General features: G+C 40.8%; 2 protein-coding genes across 2 annotated transcripts in view; both read right to left on the reverse strand.

The window, feature by feature from the left end:
• psmg4 (proteasome (prosome, macropain) assembly chaperone 4) overlaps nt 1–16569 on the reverse strand; it is a 238259-nt gene that overhangs the window by 147697 nt on the left and 73993 nt on the right. The gene's annotated exons all lie outside the window — the stretch shown is intronic.
• gmds (GDP-mannose 4,6-dehydratase) overlaps nt 1–16569 on the reverse strand; it is a 131600-nt gene that overhangs the window by 12884 nt on the left and 102147 nt on the right. Inside the window, exon 9 of the mRNA XM_072439512.1 lies at nt 16159–16255. Within this exon, the coding sequence (XP_072295613.1) occupies nt 16159–16255 (97 nt within the window). The remainder of the gene's footprint in view (nt 1–16158; nt 16256–16569) is intronic.

Consider the following 16569-nt stretch of genomic DNA (forward strand, 5'->3'; position numbering starts at 1 on the left):
GAGACAAACAGCTGTCAGCATTATGCACTACGAGACCAACTGTCCGTAAAGCTGACGTGACTTTGGGGTGGGAAATGGGATTGCAATTAAGTTTATATTGCACGCTTTCAACATGGAACATATTAAACACGTACAAGAGCATTACTTACAAAACATTGGGGAAAAGTTTGAAATATGAACGGCTATGCTAAGGGTACGTTCACACTGGTTTGAGGAGCCCAGTTCTGCTCTGTTTCTGATGAGACGTTCTGTGTGGAAAATGTGCCGTGACTTTTATTTTATACTTGTCTTTGGCTGTATTGTGTCCAGGCATTTAGATGGACGGGGTATTTTAAAATGTGGACGGGCAGTTTCGAGTGCAGTCATGGCCATTTTATTAATAAATCTCAGAAAAAAAAGGGAATAATACCATCAATTCGGGCCGGGAAGCATTTGACAATAGTCCGCCATTACAGTTTACTGTTTATAAGTGAAAATTTGCATGCTGCGCACAGATTGGTCGACGAAATTTGTTGGCTCGGCTCTGATTGGCTGCCGAGCTGTGGTCCGGAGAATGCCGAAGCTACTCGTTTTTCCGCCTTGTCGGCCCCCGTACCCCCGGACAAAATGATTTTGAAAATTTAAAAGCCTGATTGTGTCTTTGGCTGTATTGTGACTTGTTAACTTGTTAACTTGTTTCTTTATTGTGTCTTGTTAACTTGTTTCTTTGTGCCATGTTCGATGTTTTATATATTTTATGTTTTCTTTAAAAATTCAATAAAACAACTAAGACTTTCAAACTTATTTTCAAGTCGGTGCCATTTTATATAACGCATAGTCGACCGTAATTACTTCCAAAGTCTGCACTCTGCTCTGCCACATTGAGATGATGTAATTACCTTGACATTTTCAAGGACAACTTCTGTCTTAGTCTATTTGGAGGCTTTTTGGTGTTTGCACGTGCACATTCTATTTCTAGCTTCTGCAGAAAGTTTTGACACACCCTTGTCTATAGCTTCCTCTTAATAGATTAAGGATATTAATCTTGTATTTTTAAGCAGAATAGTTTTGTTTTTTCTTCTGTATCAGACAATAGGTAAGAGATTACGTCATTACCAACAAAGACGGTTAGTTAAAGGCGCAATGGACGATTTTTCGGCGATTTGAGAACGCAGGCAGAAGTGCGCATGCGCACTCCCCCGTGTGGACTGATACAACACACACGTGCGTTTGTTTATTAGCGCAACGGAGCGCATCACATCGCTCGTCTCCCGTAGATTTCTGTCCACTTCTGCGTCAGCTCGAACTGTCTTTCTCAGTCTTCATTTTGCCCCGTACACTGAGGGAACTATATTATGATAGATCCATGCGCTTAGGCACGCGGAAACGTGGGGACGAACCGCACGCGGCTGCAGGTGAGCGGTAGGTGTGTTTTATGATTGATACGTGTCAGGACAAATGATTTATCCACGCCACAAGGAAATATGATAAAAAATTTGCTGAAAAAAATCGTCCATTCCACGTTAAGTTAAGTTACTGTCAAAAGAAGTACAAACAACAAGAGTAAAATCCATTGACTTCCTGTTCAAAAGCATAGATTTTAAACTTGGTGTTTTTATTGTCGGTTTGGGTCTGAATCTTTTTGAATAGTCGCAAGTAAGTTTAGAAAAGTAGACTGGGGATAGGGGGTAGGTGAAAACAGAGTATTTCTGAGCACTCGAGCCCCAAATGCAGAACAAGGACAGACAGGATTACAAACACATGCAATACAACTCTGATTAGTTGTGTGTTTATGATGAGAAAACGCCATTACAACATGATTGAAAGCTCATTAAAGTAAATTTTTCATAACTTTAACTACCGACTTTGCTTTGTTCTTAAAAGAGGACATAATACCTAATTAATTACAGACGATTTGATCATTTAGACCATTTAAACTGCAGTGTTGATTGTTGACTACTGTCCACGTCTTCTATTTTACAGGGTTTGTGTTATTTTAGGGGGTTGGGGAGCGCACTCGGTATAGTGGCCGGCTCTGTACCTGTCCCGTAGCAGTATCCCTGGCAGAGCGGGCTTGTTTACAGTGGGATATTGAGTGAGTCGAGGGCTTGAGCCGAGTGGAGTCGGATGCGGTTCACACATTCCATCAGAGACTCAGATTACACTGCAGGAAACACCGGCACTGCAAGACACACACACAACACACAACACGCACACACATATAGGGACTGACGGGGCTGATTTATGCTCCCAAACACACACATTCAGACACACACAGGGTAAAATCTCAGCCCAAGCACTCTTCCATCCCTCACTCACTTTCCTCCTTTACTTCCTCCCTGCCTTTCCTGTCACTGGACTCTTGGCACTGCTTCAGTTTGTTGCCTGTATAATAAAGACTAATGAGAGGAGAAAGTTGGTCATCAGTCACCAATAATAGTGTTGTTGTCATGATACAAAAAATGCAAACAGTTTTGATACTAGGAGACTAAGACAAAGACATTAAACAAAAACACACACAAATGGAATGTAACTTTGAACACAAGAGTAGTTTCTTGAATATAGTTATGTGGTCTCATACTAGTTCTGAACAAAATCAAGATAATTAAAAAAAACATTCAGAAAGGATCCAAATTTATTTTATCAAGTTTCGATACTTGCTTAGAATCGATTTAATATTTTTTTCTGTAAATTGGCGCATTTTATAACAATAAAACATATATATATATATTAAATAATAAACAAAGGTGGGCCATAATTAGAAAATCAACTAGTTCAAATCTAGTACAAAAATGTGTCTAGAAAGTGTAGAAATATTATTTTACCTTAAACTAGGGTGTCAAATGTATAAAAAAAAAAATCAGATACTAATCGATACTAAAACTAGTATCAAAACTAGATTAAAAAAACTTATTTTACCAGTACAAAATTAGATCTACTATGAGACCACAATGTTTAATAAAGAAAGTGCAATTATTTTGTGGTGAAAATGTCAGTTTCAATACCAATTGAAAGCCTCTCATATACTCTCATCCCCATTTAACGCTATACTGTCCCCTCTAATAAAGCCTACGAACAATAAATATCCTTTAAAAACTAAAACAACACGACACTAGCGCAGCATCACAGGGAGAGAGCAAACTCAGGGCGCTGCAACTTCATACCGTCAGAGGAGACGTGTCATTGCAAACACTATTGGGTCAGAAAGGCCTGATGGGATGTGTGGTCCACAGAAACAGAGGGCTGAGTCTAAAGACGCTGACTAAAACTGATGTATGTTTAAGTTGTCTGCGTTTCCATTCCCCAAACCATTATAAAACATTTTCTACTGTCAAAACACAACATGACTTCATTAATAAAGCCGATGCCGCTGCAGTTCAGGGGAGCACCGGCGAGTTCACGGTGGAGGCCTCGGTCTGAACCCCGGGCCCGGATCCTCCCCTTGTCTCCTAAAGCACTCCTCAGCCTGACAAACCGGCGGCCATGTTCCCTGCTCAGCACAGAATTATGGGTAATGAAGCCCAGCTGGGATTAGGGGGCAAAGACACAAGCTGACATAACTCACCCTTTTCTCGCGCACCCTGTCAACAACACTCCCCCCTCCTCGACATGTGTCCCCCCCACCCCCTCTCTCTCCTCCCTGTCTGGCAGATTTCTCTCTGCACTAACTAAGGTTGGCTGATTGCGCAGGAATTCTGTCCCACAATTCTTTGCGCCGTATCTACGCGGCAGACGTGAGCCAAAGACTTATGGTAATGCGCGCTGGAGATGTACCCATCAATCACTCGTCTGGCATCGGCGTACAAACGGGGACAAAAGCGTGGTAAATAGACGGTACAACAGTCAAAATACTGGAGAGGTGGCGACAGCCTGCAGCAGAGGTTGAGACACCACCTTCACGCGGTGTGTTCCAGCCTTAATAACAACCTACACAGCGCTGCCTGTCAATGTTTTTATCAATGCTTCTTTATGCTGGCTCCCGAGTGCGTCTTGTGCCTGTAGTCATGTCTGTGTTCCTCTCAGGGAGCAGTACCGGGTCAGCCTGTGGGTTGGACGGCCGAGGGGCCCAGGGTGGTTCCGCTCTGACGGTAGGAGGAAACTCTTTCAGGAAATACCAGACTGCCAGACACACACACACAATCCACAATCTCCCCTCTCATTCTCCTGCGGCAGTGGATGAAAACTGCAGCGCCCAGCTCCTCACTTTCTCACTTTCTCTCTCTCTCTCTCTCTCACGCTCTGACGTTACAAAGAAGTCAGAGGTTTAATATCTCAGGTATGGAGGCATGTGTGCAGCTGTTTGGCACAGAGTCATGTTTTTAATAGAATCAATTAAAGCCAACTTTAATGAGCGAGTTAGAGTAAATAAATCAACATAAACACACAGTCAACATCTCCACAAGTGCCAGTCATCCAGGTGCTTATGTCAGTTGGGAGGCACCCAGATAGAGCTATTTCAAACAGCTAAAATTACCAATCCTATTCATGCGGTAATTCTTTATAGGGCACAATCGGGATGGGTTCGTTGTGACATACCAGGTCAAAGGCTTTTGTGTGTTTTAGCCACTGATTTAGCCTCTGACGCACTACGAGTTCAGATAAGATCATTATTTCAGTGAGCTGTTACGAGTAAAGACAATAGAATAACAAGCTTTCTATTGATTTTTATCGTCACATTTCCTTCTAAGGCGCGATAAATGTTAAGAACGTGTAGCTATATTTAGATGCGTTGATTCCTAAACGTCATGAAAAATCCACAAAACATATCAGAGCCAAAATAAACACAGAAATGTTCACGTTAAGGCCTAGACACTAGACAATATACTTCAAATTTAAAAGAAAAACAAACGTTACATTTTCAGTTTAAAATGAAAACATCTAATATCATTGGTGGTCAATCCATAGCCACACATTTGTCCAGTTGTAAACACGGGTGACCAAAGGAAGTTCTAATCAGCGGCCGGTCGAGTCCACCTTCCCGTTCCCTCGGCGACCCCCACCCCGGCGTTTCCCTCCTACCACAATAGAGATACCAAGATCACATTACCGACACTGAAGGTGAAGGGTCAATCCCATTTTTCAGTGCTCCCTGCTCACAGCCTCCTGTCACCTAAATTCACATCAGTTCACGCGTGGCGAGGGAGTGGTATCCGTCCGAAAGTCTTCACATCCCAAACGTCGACTGCTTTGTTTGAGAAACTCTTGTGTGATCTCCCGGGACACTCGCACAAAGAGTGGACATGGGTAAAAACATGCTGGTTCATTGTGGCATTGTGTAGTGCACGTTAGATCACTAAAGCTCGGACTTTAGAGTGTTACGGGGATCAGGTGACAAGGCACTCAAAAGATGGCCCAAGGACGATAGAAGACTGCACTATATCATTGTGAACGCCTTGCATCGAAGCACAAGATTAGACATAGAGCTCAGTGATTTAACTTAACCAATCTTGTGTATGATTCAGGCTTTAAGGACACTAGAGCTTACGCCTCATTGTGCAAATACAGGTTGACCTGCCTCTTTTAATAAATACTTTAACCTCAAAACACAGCATAAAACGATACTCAAGGCATTAGAGATGGGACAGAGACACAGGCGTCAAGCAGAGACTGTTTGGAGGAAAACAATGAGTGACACGAGTATTCGTTTTAATGGGAATCTACAAGTTTCAATTCGCAATGAGAGTCCGTGGGTGCTATTAGTCAAGGAATGTAGAGATACATGTTGTGTCACTAATAAAGAACACTGTGTACTACATCAATCAAGATGGAAATAACAAAATTACTGGCTTTCAGATGACATCACAACATTATAGGCCAATAATATTTAATACAGATGGGGCGCAGCTGAAATTAATACTTAAATGCGGACTCTTTTTATACAGTGTGTTCTTGGGTCATGTACGCCTTACGTGACCTTACATGACCCGACAATGTAAGGTCATGTAAGGTGTCGAAAAACAGACACTGATCAATACTAAAACTACCATCAAAAATAGATACTCATTCTAACAAGGATCAATAATAAACAAATGTATTCAAAAATCACAAATACAGGTACCTATCCTGAACAGTTTTAACATACTATACTATTATTTTGTGCTGAAAAAACAGACCGTTGGGTATTGAGCCTATTCCTAAGTATCAAACTCGAGTTGGAAAATGTAGCATCATGTGAACACTAGTCACTAATAGAACAATCAGGTTGAATATTTGTGAATTTACCATTTAGATATTGTATTTGGAGACAAAATACAACGTGGGGGAGAACTGGCTCTGAGATGATCACATTATAAAATCTGAAAACCACCCATATCTATTATCAATGGACATGTGAATTTAAACAGCGATATAAAATGCACACAATGTTTGCCAATGTCTTTAAACTTTTTTTTTTTGTTTCAGTTTGACAGGTGTGATTACTAAAGCTGAGCCACATTTCAACCGTCAGCTCAAGCGCGAGACCAGCCTACTATAATCCTCCATTATTATTTTTTTCCACAGAAGGTCCTTAAGACTTCTCCAGGTAAGGGAACGAGAATGGCTTAACTTTGACCCATCTCTGCGCGGGACACTCAATTCCCCATAATGCACCTTTTAAAATAACGCTAATATTTCATGCTTCCTCAGTGTGAAAGTCCCGTGTGCCTCTGCCAGACTTTTTCGACACACTCGGCGCTGATAGGGCCGTTCCATGAGTCAGGAGTCGTAAATCCAGCCCGGCACAGCTCGACGAAGCTTGTTCGACGGATAAATCACGGTTCTCATAAAAAGCCATTTGCTTCTTTAGGTCTGTCTGGTGTTCAAACATTCACCTCGATCCATCAAGGCAGCAAACTAGGGCCACGCTTACCTCACAGTCCCCTTATCGGGCTGGGCTAGGGAAGAATCCCAAGAATCCCATAACTTGGACATGGCACGGTAAAACACAGAAACGCGCCGTTTTTTTTAAAACACTTGCTAATTTTTGGCGCGCGGCGTGCATAAATCGATTGCAGATGTTGGCGCTAACTACTGTTGCGGGGGGAACGAGAGAAGGACTAAAGCGGTAATCGACTTTCAAGCGCCAATCCAAGGACGATGTTAACATGATAGTTGTAAAGTCCTACACAGAATCTTGGCTTTTACAGTGCAGAGCGCAGAGTACACACCCGGCGGAATAAGCTACATTTGCAAACTCGGCGCTTTTCCGTTCCAAGCCGTTGTGGTTCACGTGGAGGTCTGAGCTGCCGAGGCCCCGAGATGAAGCACCACCAGAGAGAGAAGGAGAGATCCTCGAGCGCACACTGCCTCTCGGCCTCTTGCTGACACCAACCCGCTGCCAGAGACGCAGCGCGGGATAATAATAGTAGCTCATTCCTATCCCGCGCAGGCAGACGAGGCTCAGGACTGTCCAAAGAGGAGATTTAAGCGAAGAGCTGACGAATGACAGTAAATACCTCAGTCTGCGACCCTTAAAGAAATCTAATCGGCGAGTGCGGGTTCAAGTGCGGTATTTAGCGGGGGAAACCATCTTGGCAAGTCTAATCCTGTAAGTGATGGGCTTAAAAGAGATAGAGATGTAGTGCTTTTAGTTATTGCCAAGCTTTACATTTTCAGAGGCGTTTGAAAATTCCCACCTTGTCCACCATAGTATATGAGATGGTTCAACAATGACACCAGCAGTCGCTCAGCTCCTTTGAAATCAGCTTCTTTTAACCACAGTGCGTTCAAACAGTCACTGCTGTGTATTGTTTAGAGTTTGGAAATGTGCCAATAAATGAATAAAATGTGTTCAATTGCGATCCATGTTCAGTTCATATAGTTTTTAACTATCCGCTTGTTCGAAGGGTTCAAAATGATTGGTTAAAACTGTCGATCACTGAAAGACGCAGGCAGATCTATGAAAGGAGTGGGTGGGGAAATGTGTGGGTTTGGACATAGAGCTGCTTTAAAAGAGACCTAATTATGCAGGAGCATTTGGTCATTTTGTGGTTGTTTGGTTTTAGATCAATATTGCAATTTAAAATGTCCAGAATAACATATAATGATCCACTGGTGTCATAATATTATTACTATATAGCAAGACTTCTTTAAACAGAGAAACACTCAAGCCCAGCATAGGGATATTACCAGAATATCATATCGTCATAGAGAACACATCACAATTGGATTTTTCTGAGAGAACTATGAACTATGGGGAAAGTTCAAGAAGAAAAGAAGAATGAAAGCAGTCGGAAATATTAGAATATAAATTAAATTAAAACAATTTAAATTTAAATTTAAAATATACTTTGAGTAAAGGTTAGGATACAACATTGTGCAAGTAGAGTCAAAATAAGGTTGCAAAACTATATGTACAATCAAGTTACTACACAACTACGGTAATTCTCATTTTATTGCCCAGCTCTTTGTGTCTTAAATAGTTTGTATTATAATATAATGTTTGAAACAGATGTACCTATAGTTCACCATCGGACATCTGCCTACATAAAGTGCTGCACAAATCCAGTCTCTTATTATGATCGAGATAAAAACAGGTTCCCTGGAACCGGTTAACAGGTACATTTGGCACTGCCCTCTATTGTGAACGCAAAACTTTAACCTGGACAGATTCCATCAGTCACAGAAACCTGATGGACAAATTGCAGCTCCAATCAGTCAGTCGAATGGTTTTGGTGCCCGTCTCACACAAATCCATAAGTTAAGAGTGATTGGAGACACGCCATCACAATTATAAAGTCTCTATTTGTCTTACATACACATAATAATAATATGGTTTACAATAATTACATATTTGCATACCCCTATCAACAAACAAGTTCATATGAAATTGCACATATACATTTGATACATGTGTCCACAATTCAAGTCAATGAGAAGAATATTAATAATAGAAATGGAGTAGTACGTAACCTCCAGACAACCTCACCTCCTGAACTTGAACTGTGCTCAGATGAAATTGCAGGTGATGAATGAGCAGTCCAAGTCTATCATTAAACTAATTTTGTGATTCCAATAGTCATGCTTTTCCCATCTTTCCCACAATGCACTTGACAGCTATGTAATTTTCAGACAAGACAGATCCACACCATGTGAACAAGCAGTGCCTTGACTGACAACGACATTCTCAGATGGTGGCTTCACTGGCACGCCGTATTTCATAAAACCAAGATCAGGCTGTGTTAGGCCGTAAATATCCTTAATCCATAAAGTTATTGAAGCAGAATGATGAATTGTCTATTGGTTGTGAACAAGGTAAAAAAGAAAAGCTGAAATTTCATTGAAAGGAGCTTGAAAGAAACAAGTCAACTGTTAAATTCTTCATTGGGATAAAAATGTGTGCGAGTTAGAGGTGGCCAGAGGTCATTGTGTCAACACATTTATCTGCATGTAGGGACACGTCTGCTTTTCTCATTGCTAAACTGAAATAGCTGTTCAATTGTGAGGCGAGACAAACTGGGGATTGGATTTACAAGGTCTGGACAGACTGTATAAAATAAAACTCTACACTGCTTCTGTGTCTTTACTAGGGTATTTTTCACCCATGTGTAACGTGTAACTTCATAAAAGGAAAATATACAAAATGTTCAAAAATGAATTAGAAATACATTACCTGGCAATATTCACCGCATACAACCCTATTGACACACCCTCCTGTCCTCACAAAGCTTTACACAACCCATTGTTATAAGTTAAAAGGGTTTCGTTGAGTTTTGCTTTTGTTTTGACTAAATGTTAAGACTACTCTGTTATGTTCACAGTTGTATTATATTTAGTAAATAACTATTTTGGGCTTTTTAAGCTTCAGAATCAATGGAGTGAGAGTAGGTAAAAATCCAGACTTAAACTGTTGATTAAGGCAAAATCAAGTCTTTATAGAAAGCGTTAATGTCCTCCATCCGAGAGAAAGATATTTAAAATATGAGTCACATTAAAAACAATATTTTTGCCTGGTTTAAAATGTAACAGCTACATTGACTAATCGCTTATGTGAATGAGCTTGCGTATGCAAGTTTGACAGTTTTACAGAATATTGCCTCAGGAAAACATACCAGATATGAACAGTATTTATTTCAGTCTCATTAAAAACCTCATATAATCAAGATAATAGTTGACAATGTAGGTAACTGATAATCCTAAAATGTGGTTTCTAGATTTTAGAAGAATCTCTTATATCTCTTATTAGTCAGAACATAACACAAGTCAAATATCTGCTAGTTCATTAGAGTAAACTAAACCACAAGCACACTTCTGACAGTCTTTGATCATATCATGATGAAGCACACAGCAATACCAAACATTATTACGTGACCAGACCAGATCAGCCAGACGAGGTTTGTCAGTTAAATTACCTCAACAGGTGTTGCCAAGTGTTACAAACGGTTATCAAAACAGATCCTCAAATCCAATTAATCACAGGTTGTTTCAATTCCTGATGCAGTGAGGGCTGGATCAATGACGTATGAGTGTGCGTGCATCAGTGGCTTTGTGAATTGTGAGATCGGACTGTCGTGGTGAAGAAGGAGCAGAGTCGAAAAACAAAGCTCTCAATTTACCGGTCGGTCTACGTTCCTGCCCTCACCTATGGTCATGAGCAGATACAAGCGGTCGAAATGAGATTCCTCCGCAGGGTGGCTGGGCGCTCCCTTAGAGATAGGGTGAGGAGCTCAGAAGCCCCAGGGAAGACCCAGGACATACTGTAGGGACTATGTCTCTTGACTGGCCAGGGAACGCCTCGGGATCCGCCCGGTGGAGTTGGAGGAAGTGTGTGGGGAGAGGGAAGTCTGGGAGTCCCTGCTTAGACTGCTGCCACATTCTCACACATAGGCATGCATCATAAAGATACCGGTGTGGCACTTAGTAAGGATTATATTTAGGACCTAATGGGGGAACGTTTGAATCCTACCCACCTTCATCTCACAAACCAAGCAAATTGAGCAGGGCAGCTCAAGTCACAGGCTCATCCACATAAAGATAAAATATTATTCAATTAAATTCAATTTATTTTTGTAACGTAACGCCCAAAATCACAACCGCAGTTGTCTCAGAGGGCGATTATATCAGATGTGGACAACCAAGTCGTGTTTTTGACTTAAAGGTTGAATAGAGGATTTTTGGCGACCAATCAGAGTCTCATTTCCTCGTGGCGTGGACAGCAGTGTATTTCTCCCACATGTCAATCATTCCCTGCGTGCTAGTGCACACCTGCAGCCTCGTTCTGGCTCATATCCAGGATATCAGCATGTTCCCCTGGCTGTGCATGCATGATTGATATGCCGGTGTGTGTTTAGCAAAGCTAGCAGCGACTTCCTTCAGTGTAGCTCCACACTTCGGACCGCGACGTACAAAAATGGCTGAGGGACGAGCTGTCTCAGAAGAGACATCTGCGAAGACAAGAGATGCGATGCGATCAGTCGCGCTAATAAACAAATGCACGTGTAGCAGCGGAGCTCTAGCGTGTTCATGCACAAGGTTTGATGGTAGGCGGCTCTTGGAAAGAACAGGAGGGTGAGCACATAAAAAAAAAAAAAGGACGAACAGTTGCTGATTTCTCACAAATTTGATGATTGAGACCAAATTTACAACAAATTAGCTCTCAACTTGGACTTGAATTCCAGTGGTCACAAAAATCAATTGCAAACTCAAACCAGAGGACTTGACATGGACTTAAGGCTCAGTCATTTGGGACATAAATAGGACTTGCTTGTCTTTGACTAGGGACTTGACTCAGACTTGAGGACAAAGAGTTGAGACTTGGTTTAACCGCTGTATAAATAATATTTGATATCTGAAAGCTCTTTCAATATTTTTTTTAGCATCTTGCAACTAAAAGTGGTGGTATCTTAGAACACAGGACTAAACTTGTGTTAAAAGAAAAGGGTGAGCCTCAGTGTGTATAAAGGAATGCTGGTACGTGACAAACTCACAGCAGAATCATTTACATTTACATTTCATGTAACACACTGCTTTTTATGGGAAACTGCAGGTGATTCCCACATGTCCATTAAACACTGATCCAAAGATTGATAGCCTGCATTACATTTGAATGACAGTAAGGTGAATATTTTTGAGTTTCATTTGAGATGATCAAAAATAACAATTGTGTAATCAATATCTCAATAAATCAATTTATAAATTGTTATTTCTATTTTCCAATAAAGATGAGAAGATAAAAAAATAAGACATTTCTCATCATTATGATCTTTAATGTCTTGATATGTCATTTTCATGTCAAGTTGCAATGAAAATTGTGTGCGGTGTCATCATGAAGTATTTTAATTAAGGGTTGAATAATACAAAGGTTCTTTGCTAAAACACACACAGAGCTGATGACACTCACATGGACACACAGAAGTGCTGTGAGGGGAGAGAGATAATGAAGCACTGTAGGACCATTCATCACGACTCCACCTCCCACTCTGTGTAGTCCAAAACACAGCTGTCACTCAACAGAGCACTTAAGGCCTCAAGCGACACATGAACCTGGAACTTTGACAAGCTGGTTACGTCACACAGAGCGCACACATTCCTGCATGTATACAGACACTCGTATATGCTCTAGGGACATTCTGAGGGGCTTCACAAGTCGAATACAAGGTTAGATTTACTCTCAAACACACTGTCACATCACAATATTTCCCTATTCACACTTGCTTCATAAAAAAACACAAATAAAAACTACAGAGACAAATGTGACAACGCCTGAGGGTTAACTAATGTACAAAAAATGTAGCTGAAATGTACACTGCTACTGTATTCTTAATCACATAACACATAACTAATGAGATTACACGGCACTGGAATGAAATAAGCACGTCTTATACACGGCAATAAATTATTATTTGGCAATGCCTTTTCCAATGTGATTTCAAAATATCACTGCAGCAAAATAACAATATTAATTCCAAGTTTCGGTCAACGGCTAACTTTTTCTGGCTTAACACACCCCGTATCGGAGCATCTCAGCGCAGAGTTAATTACGATCAAGTGCAATAATTCATTCTGTCTGCACGATTGTGTAAGAAGAATTTCTCATCACGCTCTAATACCTCAGTGATGTGTTTGTAACCTAGCAACCGGAATCAATCAAACCATTAGATTTCGGTACACAGACACACCTTTGCTCAGGAGCTCGGGCAGAGCCAAACCTCCGCTGGCAGGGCCCCATCGGGCGAAAAGTGATTGACAGCGTGTACAATGGAAACAGACGCCTTGACAGCAGCAGCAGTTTGCTCACAACGGCCACAACAGCTTCAAAATACACATATTTAGCATAAAAAACGTTCTGGAATTTGTGCTTGAAATGTATTTCTTATGATGCAGCTTCATGAACTTCTGTGTCGAATCAGAACCAGAGTCAGATATGCAATAAAAGGATTTATTTTCATGTTTAAAGTTTGTCAATATACTGTAAAGAGTGCACGTGTATAACTGAGGTTAGGTACAAGTTTAAAGGGACACGTAGTTATGTATGTAATAATCGTATGTTACGATTATTTGTTTAATCGATAATAGTGATTATTCAGGTCACAATATAATCATAAGAATCAAGAAATAGTAATTGTGACAATTTCAGAAACAAAATAAAGTTTGTTAAATATATAGTCCAAAAATGTACCTAAATGTAAAGAACTTGTTTTTTTTGTCACATTTACATTTATTTTGTCTTTAAGATAGTTCAATTTTGTAAACTTGATCCCCTCTTTTTTAGTCACAGTCTGAATAATTGTGAGTAATCGTTGAATTTTCTCTCACAATAATTGCAGCACCAGAATTTAATATTGTGACATCCCCTGGGACACTGAGTTTTAATGTGAAGGATCCGAAAGCTTCCATTTATCATTGTTTTTTTCAGGAATCATCCACAAAATGCCATAAAAAATCCACCAGGCAAAGTAATGTTCATGAGACAAGATGGACCCTCCAGAAACATTACGGTATATAGCGCAAGGGCTGTAATCGACTAAAGACATTTTTGGTTGATTATATGGGGGGTGGAATTAGCAGAAGCTTTAAAACTACCGGTAAGTCATAAAAACTGACAAGAAAAGTACTTGCATATCTGTATATAAAAAATCTGAATAAATTCACATCTCATTCCAGCAAACTCATCCTATGCTTTCACATTAATGTTACTAAATCCTTTAATATTAAATAGTCGACTAACAAAAAATGTCGGCCGATTAATGGACTAAATAAATCTGATGATGAATAAAAATATAGACAATTGCACAACATTATGGATAAGTTTAAGACTTGTTCCACATGTGAAGCACACCTGCACCGTGAACCCCCAGCACTTTCCCAGGGGGCTGGAGAGATAAATGAGCTCATGTCAGACACACTGCCTGACAGCGATAATGATGAATTACATATATATTAGTACACAGCCCGGGGACACACTCAAACCAAGCAGGCATCCACACCCACATTCGAACACACGCACTCCAAAAAGGCACAATCTTTCGTACGACTTAAAGAGCAAACTTGACACCGCTAAGGCCTGAGTCAGCTGGGGTCCTCGCAAACACATGTGATGACAGGTATTTCCACTTGAGGAGAGCCACAATGCTGAGCTGTGAGCCCGGTGTCAACCACTTCCTGTCTGCAGGGGTGAAAGGTTAAACACCCTTCAGTCTCCTTAAACCTTACAATAGATACAAAATGAACAGGGAAAGCTAAGGGATATTTTTGAACAGGACATTTTTTTATTGCCTTCACTGATCATTTGTTCCAAAAGTTAAGGTTAAAATACAGAATTGCCAAAACATTTAATTAGACTCTGTATTTCTTTCAACCCCAGAGGTGGGAAGTCAGTGACGCCATACTTTAACTTATGCTTGAGTAATATTTAGTTTGAAGAGTACATGGATATGCAAATGTACATATTGTTTATGTCTGAACTTGCACGGGGTAAACTAAATATCACTGTTACATTGAATTGGTTTCCCTGTATTGTTCCAGTGCGAATGAAGCGTCTCATCGGTCCAGGTGTGTGAGAGCTGCTTCCATTGGCTCAGCTGTCCATCAGCAGGTCTCCATGGTAATCCTCTGCCATCACTCAACTGAATCTGTGGCCTAATCTCCAGCAGCTCCAGAGCGCTGGAGAAAGGTGCACGCGGCTTTCAAGTGAGAGCCTGATAGTTAATCTGAGCCACCACACACGAGTAACCCAACGCTCTCCCCAGGGATGAGAAAGACCTCCCAAAATGTCTGACTGATCAAGCCAACTTATTAACACGTCAACAGAAAGTGTAGTGCAACCTCTAAATAATGTAAAGTGCTTTAGGAGTTTGGGGAGGAAGAACTATCTCAGTATAAGAGTCGAACCAAAATAACAATAACATAACTTAAAAGTGGGATGAAATAGGGACAACAATAACTGAAATATTATTTTTATAATCTTGTTTAAATATCCATCCATCCATTTTCTACTGCTTGTTCCCTTTCGGGGTCGCGGGTGACTGGAACCTATCCCAGTGACTTCGGGCCTTAGGCGGGGTACACTCTGCCAACTCGTCGCACTATGACACAACTTATTTGTACCAAAGGATTGTCAAAGCATTTTAAAAGAAGAAAAAAAGCACATTACAATTCTGTTTGTGTCTTTAAAATAGAGCAATAAATAAATAAATAAATAAATAATATCATACAGTGAGATGCATATTGTGATATTGTACGGAGAGAATTTGAGCTTGTTACATGCCTATGGATAAATGCAAGATGGTAGTAAGTTTAATGCCATACAGTGGTACATTTAGGGCAGCAGTAACATCCAAATGGAGGAAAGCACACGCCCAACCCGCCAACGGAAAGTTAAAAAGTACCTCCTAAATGTGAATTGCTCCATCAGGCCAATTAGTGCCACATCAGTGTTTGTTGACTAAGGTTTTCAGAATGGGAATTACCAGTTTAGGAGCGTACAATAAGTCAGTAAATGCTGTAAGCCAGACTGGAGCTGATAAGTGCATGGCTCGAGACACAATGGCCGGCAATCAGATACGACCACAGAAAAAGTGCTACATTCAAGCTAAGGTCAGGTACATGAAGCAGGAAGTATTAGTGAAATGAGACCTCGTATGGAACCATTAATCATTTATTATTCATGTGTTTTGGGTCTTTTTGGGGCACTAATTGTTCCTTTGTTGACTGGCGGAGCGAAGGAAGTGAAAAGCAGGCACAAAAATATCCCAGACTTACCACTTCAACGGGACGGAAGAATTTGGGGTCTACTTTAACGTGCACCACTCCGGTCTCCTGGCATCGGCCCACCTCCTGCTCGTCTTTTCCCTCCCACCTGCAAGTGACACGACCAGAAGAAAAGATGTTGTTTCTTCACCACTTCAGAAGACAAAACATGTCAAATGCCATGTTTCGTTCCGGACACCGGCCCTGACCAACATGTCAGAATGGCACAATGTAAAAGAAGGTGAGTCAAAGGAAAGGAAGCAAAATACAGCAAGACGTGACTTTGTTTAAGTTTGTCCCATACAGCAAACGTGTGACGATAACGGTTCGAGCTTGGGGGGGGTTTAGAAATCCATTTCAATAGAGGATAAAATGCTATTCAAAAACTTTGCAGGCCTGTAAAGATTATTACTATATCAACTT

Source organism: Eucyclogobius newberryi, unplaced genomic scaffold (assembly GCF_026437365.1).
Source record: "Eucyclogobius newberryi isolate DKJ021-1_F unplaced genomic scaffold, fEucNew1.0.hap1 SCAF_9, whole genome shotgun sequence".
NCBI lineage: Eukaryota > Metazoa > Chordata > Actinopteri > Gobiiformes > Gobiidae > Eucyclogobius > Eucyclogobius newberryi.